Below are 7309 nucleotides of genomic sequence, written 5' to 3'. Positions count from 1 at the left end.
GAGACTAAAGAAGAGGAGGTGTCCTGGAACAAAGGGAGTGAGGCCAGGGCTTGCACCAGGCTGGAGCAGTACATGGGGGAAAGAGGTAGAAATACGTGCAGGATGCGTTTTGAAAGTAAATCCAAAAGAATGTGCTGTGTTCGATTACCAAAGGAGAGTGGGTAAGAGGGAAGACAGGGCTCAGGACTGTGCCACGATATTTACAGTTGGAGCCAGCAAGGCATCCTAGAGCCCCCATCTCCTCCCCACCCGGCCCGGGCAACTACATATCCCAGCATCGCTTGCTCGAGCCGCGGGAAGGGGAAAAAAAAAAGTTTGGGCCAAGCATTCCCGGAATGCGCTTCCTGCTGGCGCGGAGCAAGGGGGGTGGGGGTAGGGGGGGAGGCGGGGAGGCCCGGGCGGGGCGGGGAGGCCCGGGCGGGGCGGGGAGGGCGGGGGGCGGCGCGGCCGGAGCCCGGGGCGCGCACTCGGCCCGGCCCGGGCCCCAGCATGGCCGAGCCGCTGCTCAGGAAAACCTTCTCCCGCCTGCGGGGCCGGGAAAAACTTCCCCGGAAAAAGTCGGACGCGAAGGAGCGCGGTGAGCAGAGACGGCGGCGGAGGAGGGGGCGCCGAACCCCGCCCCGCCCGGGAGATGGTCCCGGAGCCCCAAGGCGGGACGACTAGGGGGTGGGGGGAGCCCCGCGGAGTCCCCTGAGGCCCCGGGGGGGGGACCGAGAGCGGGCAGGGGTCCTGGCAGGAAGGGGCTGGGCAGGGGGGAGAGGGGGCGCGAACCGTTATGTGCGCCTGGCCTGGGATGCCAGCGCTGCGGGCTCCTTGCGAGGCCCGAGAGGGGGCCTCGCCCCTGACAGGAAATGGGGCCGAGACCGAGCGCCTGGAGGGCGGAGGGGAGGAGGAGTTGGGAAACTGGCAAACGGGCCCAGTCAGGCCAGGCTGGGACACCCTGCACCCTAGAGACCCGGGATGAAAGATGGGTAGCCACCTCCTGCAGAGGAGGGAGAGAGGCGGTGCATCAGCCACAGTGGCCAGCCCCTAAACCCCCTCCCTCCTATTAACCAGTGACTGCAGCTGCGCCCACCTTAGGCAGCCCTAGGAAATTGTCCCTTTTAGATGGGCGGGGAAACTGAGGCACGGAACAGTTGGGTCATTTGTCCAGAGCCAATGAAGTGACTTAAACAGCTCTTTGGACATGCTACTAATAGAGACCCCCCGAGACAGGGTCTATGGCATTGGAAATCAGAGTTGACCAGATGAGAGAGTCCACCAGCAAACAAGACAAGACCTTAAGGAACTGGGAGCTGCGTGGGACAGAAAGTCCCAGGAAGGAAGGAGTTAAAGGAGGGAGGCCTGATGACTCCAGGATCTGACCTCCCCACCCCCTTCCCAAAGATTCCCAAGTTTCCTAGAGCAGAGAGAAGGGACAGGGGTGCCCACGCACAAACACAGACAGGAAACAGCCCAGGATGTCACAGAAGGGAGGATGGAGCAAAGGGGAGGCCCCAAGGCGTTGACCATGGGGATCTGGACTGGGCTGAGAGATAGGGCTCACTCCGGGATGGGGGCAGAGCCTGGAAGACAGGCAAGGGGTGGGCGGTGGGGGGAGTGCTATAGAAAGGGAAGGCTAAGGGAGGCCCGAGCACTAGTTGTCGTGCCTGCTCCTGTCTTCCGAAAGGAGCAAGGCAGCCTTCACTGTGGTTTACGTGCTTGACCATAACCTGGACACCTAAGAAGCAGTCCCCACACCGAGCTCTCTGATGCCTCCCTGGAGGAGGGCATTGACTCCCCCCATTTCACAGGAGGGCACTGAGGTTCAAAGATGGAAAGCAACTTCCCCAAAGCCACCCAGTAGGAAGGGACAGGGGCAGAGCTCCATGCCAGGGGTGGGAGGTAGAGCTGAGAATGCAGGGCCCAGGTCTGGAGAAACCCCACTGGACCCCTGAGGCCGAAGGGCAGAGGGACACCGTTTGGGACCCCCAGGGACGAAGTGGGGGCAGGCTGTAAGCTGGCAACCAATGAGATTGCTGGCCTGCACCCGCCCATTCCAAACAAACATGTGGAGTGAGTGCCAGTACTGTGTGCACCCCAGCCATGGCCCCTGCTGGGGAAAGAGCCAGCAGGCTGGGGCTGCACTGGGGGCAGCAGAGGGGTAGCTGGGTCTCACTCCCCTTGCTCTCTGCCAGGCCGCCCAGCCCAGCGCCCGGAGCCCAGTCCTCCAGAGCCAGAGCCCCAGGCCCCTGAAGGGTCCCAGGCTGGAGCAGAGGGGCCCCCAAGCCCTGAGGCATCTCGGAGCCCAGCTCGGGGGGCCTACCTGCAGAGCCTGGAGCCCAGCAGCCGACGATGGGTGCTGGGTGGGGCCAAGCCACCGGAAGAGGCTGCTTTGGGGCCCAGGGCACCTGGCAACGGGGAGCCCGCAGGTGAGATCTGGTACAACCCTATCCCCGAGGAAGACTCCAGACCCCTGGCACCAGAGCCCCTGGGAGCACAACCAGGCTCAGCTGAGCCAGAGGGCCCAGCCTCACAAGGTGAGCACAAACCTCATTCCTCCAGCTCCCCAAGATGACCACAAGCCTCACCCCTATCCCAAGCCCAGGCTTCTGAACTCTGAGATCTGCTATTTCTACAGGCGCAGCCCCTGCCAGCCCCCCAACCAAAGCCTCCCGCACAAAGTCCCCTGGCCCAGCTCGGCGCCTCTCCATGAAGATGAAGAAACTGCCTGACCTGCGACGGCGACTGAGCCTGCGGGGCACCCGGGCTGGCCGAGAGCGTGACCGGGCCGCCCCCGAGGGCTCCGTCATCAGTCGTTACCACCTGGACAGCAGTGTGGGGACCCCAGGACGGGCAGCAGGGGCTGGGGCCACAAGGGGCCCTCGGGCCGGTTACCTCAGTGATGGGGACTCACCAGAGCGCCCAGCAGGGCACCCATCACCCACTGCCTTCCGGCCCTATGAGGTGGGCCCATCAGCCCGAGCACCCCCCGCCGCACTCTGGGGCCGCCTCAGCCTGCACTTGTATGGGCTGGGGGGGCTGCGGCCAGCACCTGGGGCCACCCCAAGAGACCTCTGCTGCCTACTGCAGGTGGATGGGGTGGCCCGGGCCCGAACGGGTCCACTGAGGGGGGGGCCAGACTTCCTGCGGCTGGATCACACCTTCCACCTGGAACTTGAGGCTGCCCGGCTGCTGCGGGCCCTGGTGCTGGCGTGGGACCCTGGTGTCCGGCGGCACCGGCCCTGTGCCCAGGGCACTGTGCTGCTACCCACAGTCTTCCGAGGTAGGATACCTGGCTGCAAGGGAAGAGTGGTTGGCACAGATTCAGCTCTGCCTTTCCCCTCAGAGTGTCCGGGGTGGGGGTGTGGCTCAGAGCAGGGGGCCAGGGCATAGGAGCCTGGCGGCCAGACCCCACAGATGCCCTTGTGTCTTCAGGGTGCCAGGCCCAGCAACTGGCCGTGCGCCTGGAGCCTCAGGGGCTGTTGTATGCCAAGCTGACCCTGTCAGAGCAGCAGGAAGCACCAGGCACAACTGAACCCCGAGTCTTTGGGCTGCCCCTGCCGCTGCTGGTGGAGCGAGAAAACCCCCCGGGCCAGGTGCCCCTCATCATCCAGAAGTGTGTTGGGCAGATCGAGCGCCGAGGGCTGCGGGTGAGCCCCCTGCCCCGTCCCAGCTGGCCCTCAGACCTACAGCCCAGGACACCCAGCATACAGAGGCCAGGCCTTCCCCACGAATACACCCTGCCTGGGACACTCCTAGGTCCAATCCCAGCTTAGACAAGGGCAGGAAGCTCCCGTAGACCACAGCACTCAGCCCAGAACCCATGGGTCATCCATCCATTTAGTAATACATTGTCCCAGACCTACTGGAGCTCAGAATCTGATGGAAGAAAAGACATGATTCCAGTAACTCACAAGTGTAAAACTGGCTGGGACAAGACTGAAGCTGGGAGAGCCTGAAGCAGGACTTGATGCTGGTTGGAGTAGTCAGAAAGGGCTTCCCAGAGGAGGTGACAAGTGAACTGAGAAGGAGGGTGGTGGCAGGACAAATGATCCAAGCAGAGGGTTTACGGGACCAGGTTGTTCAGGCAGCCAGGTGGGGACCCCATGACAGGTGTCAGAAGAGCAGGAAGGCAGCTGGGGAAGCCACAGCCAGCCCCCCGACCCCTCAGCCCACTGCCACCCTCACCCAGACCTCCAACCCCACCCCACCCGGCCCCGATCAGTCTGTAGCACTGGCAAGAAGATCTCTCTCTGTCCCCACCCCCAGGTGGTGGGGCTGTACCGTCTGTGTGGCTCGGCAGCCGTGAAGAAAGAGCTTCGGGATGCCTTTGAGCGGGACAGTGCAGCCGTCTGCCTCTCTGAGGACCTGTATCCTGATATCAATGTCATCACTGGTCAGCAAGCCCCTTCTGTGCCCTGCCTGCTCCCTATTGAAACTTCACCTCAAGGGAGTCCCTGTGGTCCCTCTGGGACATCACCCTTTCTATCTAGCTTTGTTTTCACTTTCCTGTGCCTGTCCTCCTCTTCCGCCTCCCAGCCCCAGCTGACCTTTCCAGCCTCAGAAGCCAGGGGTGCCCTGACCAGAGTGGGCCCTGTGTCCACAGGCATCCTCAAGGATTATCTTCGGGAGTTGCCCACCCCACTCATCACCCAGCCCCTCTATCAGGTGGTGCTGGAGGCCATGGCCCAAGGACCCCCAAGCAGGGCACCCTCCAGCACTGAGGGCACCCGTGGGCTCCTCAACTGCCTGCCAGATGTGGAGAGGGTGAGTTGGGTCTGGTGGGAGTGGGCAGGACTGAATGAGCTGACATCAGGAGAGTGTTTCACCCGCACTGAGCCCATGATGTGCACTGTCACAACCCTAGAAAGTAGGTGCTATAGCATCCCCACTTCGTAGCTACGGAAACCTAGGCCCAGAGCGGTTAAGTGAGTTGCCCAAGGTTGCACAGCCAGGATATCACAAAAATGCAGACTCTGAATACAGGTCTGTAAACCTACCACCAGGGAGGTTCTGGCTGTGGGATCCTAGAGAAGTCCTGACCCTCTGTACCTCAATACCCTCATAGGGTATAAACCCTAAAACAGGATTAATGCCCGCCCTGCCTAACAGACAGTGGGGTGGGTTCAAATCCAAGGTCTGCCATTCCAAAGCTAAGTTGCCTTTGTCTTCAGTCTCCCCTCCAGCAAAATAGATCATAATACTAGTATCAAAGCCTGAGCTCAGCCATCAACCAGCTATGAGATCTCGAGTTTCCCCACTCTGGGCCGCCTTAGTCTCCCTTCAGGTTCACCCGCTTCATGATTCCCAACCGTCTTCTTTCAGGCCACGCTGACGCTTCTCCTGGACCATCTGCGCCTCGTCTCCTCCTTCCACGCCCACAACCGCATGACCCCGCAGAACCTGGCCGTGTGCTTCGGTCCCGTGCTGCTGCCGGCGCGCCAGGCACCCGCCAGGCCCCGCATCCGCAGCTCTGGCCCCGGCCTAACCAACGCAGTGGACTTCAAGCGCCACATCGAGGTGCTGCACTACCTGCTGCAGGCCTGGCCAGGTGAGCCCGCCCCTGGCCCGCGCCGCCAATCCAGGCCTGGTCGTCGCAAGGATGCTTTCCGGGCGACCAATCAGAGTCCCGGATTTCAGGCGTGCCACGCCCCTCTCGCCTGGCCCCTGGCGTAAACGGTACCTGGTAGCCTCAGCAACCCGCTCAGATTGAGCCAATCCGTGCTTGACGCGGTCAGAGACCCTGCCTCATCAGAGGGCCGGTTGCCGAAGCAACCAGTTCTAGCTCGGCCAGTGAAATCCTGATGCGGTCGCAGGTCCCGTCTCCCGCCGGGCCAATCAGGGCCCCGGCTAGGTAGGCGGCCAATCACGAGCCCCGCTCTTCCCCCGCAGATCCCCGCGGGGCCCCGGAGCCTCCCGACCTCGCCCCATACCTGCGGCCCAAACGGCAGCCGCCGCTGCACTTGCCGCTCTCCGGCCCCGAAGTGGTGGCGCGGCCCCGCGGCCGGGGCGGCCCCGAGAGCCCCCCGAGTAACCGCTACGCGGGCGACTGGAGCGTGTGCGGACGGGACTTCCTGCCGTGCGGGCGGGACTTTCTGTCCGGGCCGGACTACGACCACGCGACGGGCAGTTACAGCGAGGACGAGGACGAGGAGGCGGGCGAGCCGGCGGGCGCCGCGGACTTCGAAGACGACTTCGAGGCACCCTTCAACCCGCACCTGAACCTCAAAGACTTCGACGCCCTCATCCTAGACCTGGAGCGAGAGCTCTCCAAGCAGATCAACGTGTGCCTCTGAGTCGGGCGGGGCGGGACCTCGGTCACGAAGGGCCGAACTCCTGGCAGCTGAGGCGGTGCCCCGGCGACGGAGGGGACCAGGGCTGCCTGGGCCACCGTCCCGGTTGCTGGGGATTTGCCTAGTGACCAGCCCGTTGCTGAGAATCATTCCTCGTTTCCGGTACCCAGTGGTGGGGCACTGGTTGCGAAGACTGGGGACTTTCGGGACCAGCTGCTGGGGACATCTTTTCTGAGTACCAAGGGCTTCTCCCCTTGCTGCCAAAAGGCACTTCTCCCGCTTGCTGGCCTGGCCTCTCTTGCCCCCTACCCCTTGGCCAGGGAAACACCAGTTACTGTGAGCATCACCCCGGGATGGTGAGACGACACCGCACCCACTTCCTTCTCCCCTGCCCCTCTGCCCCCCACCCCCATCAGTCCTCTTGCTGCTGCCAACCAAATCAGTATTAGCTTTAAGCACCGCACTCTGCTTCTCCCTCCCCTGGAGGGTCCAAGGACTATCATGAGGTGCTATCTGAGGCAGGGTAGGGGGAAAGCCCCTATCCTGGGCTCTGGCTGGATAAGGGGAGCCAAGGGCCTTAAGAAAAATAGCTGTTTCCCACCCTCTCTTCCAGGGAAAACCCCATGATTGCCTCAAACCAGGAAATGGAGATAGCAGAGTCTGGCCTTTCCCCTCCCCAGTTCTTCCTCCACATCCCTGAAAAAACTGAGCACTTACAAGACCTCCCTTTCGGAGGGGCCCCACCTGAAATGTCAGGCTGGGGGCACTTTGGTACGGAACATATTTATTGCCTCCGTGCGTGTGTGTCTGTATGTGAGGACTAGTGTGCATAGACACGTCTGGAGCAGGCGTATGGGGCTCTTTCACGGACCTCTAAGGGCAAAAGAATTTGCAGTGGCCAGGCACCCTGAAATTCCCAATAATGGAGCCTCAGTGGGCCCGAGTTCCAGCGGGACAGTAGGCCCCCTCCTGTCTCCCCCTTTTCCCTCACTTCCATCTTTGTGGACAATAAATCAATATGCACAAGTTCTGGA

At 62.3% G+C, this 7309-nt stretch overlaps 1 protein-coding gene across 1 annotated transcript; it reads left to right on the top strand.

Annotated features, from left to right (window-relative positions):
• The first annotated feature begins 447 nt into the window (after window positions 1-447).
• Window positions 448-7303, top strand: SYDE1 (synapse defective Rho GTPase homolog 1). The gene is made up of 8 exons (XM_080798956.1): window positions 448-577; window positions 2178-2519; window positions 2621-3265; window positions 3418-3632; window positions 4252-4378; window positions 4589-4749; window positions 5308-5533; window positions 5875-7303. Exons 1-8 carry the CDS (start codon window positions 490-492, stop codon window positions 6276-6278), a joined length of 2208 nt encoding a protein of 735 aa, XP_080655082.1. The 5' UTR covers window positions 448-489; the 3' UTR covers window positions 6279-7303.
• Window positions 7304-7309: the final 6 nt, after the last annotated feature.

This window comes from Martes martes, assembly GCF_963455335.1.
Source record: "Martes martes genome assembly, chromosome: 1".
Lineage (NCBI taxonomy): Eukaryota > Metazoa > Chordata > Mammalia > Carnivora > Mustelidae > Martes > Martes martes.
This window is presented reverse-complemented; position numbering and strand designations above follow the sequence as displayed.

What these genes read in the sequence shown, in the direction of transcription:
- SYDE1 (XM_080798956.1), top strand. Translation starts at nt 490, where the DNA reads ATGGCCGAGCCGCTGCTCAGGAAAACCTTCTCCCGCCTGCGGGGCCGG. An exon ending in AGAGGGCCCAGCCTCACAAG is followed by an intron (nt 2,520 to 2,620) that starts GTGAGCACAAAC and finishes CTATTTCTACAG; the next exon opens with GCGCAGCCCCTGCCAGCCCC. An exon ending in GCCTGCCAGATGTGGAGAGG is followed by an intron (nt 4,750 to 5,307) that starts GTGAGTTGGGTC and finishes GTCTTCTTTCAG; the next exon opens with GCCACGCTGACGCTTCTCCT.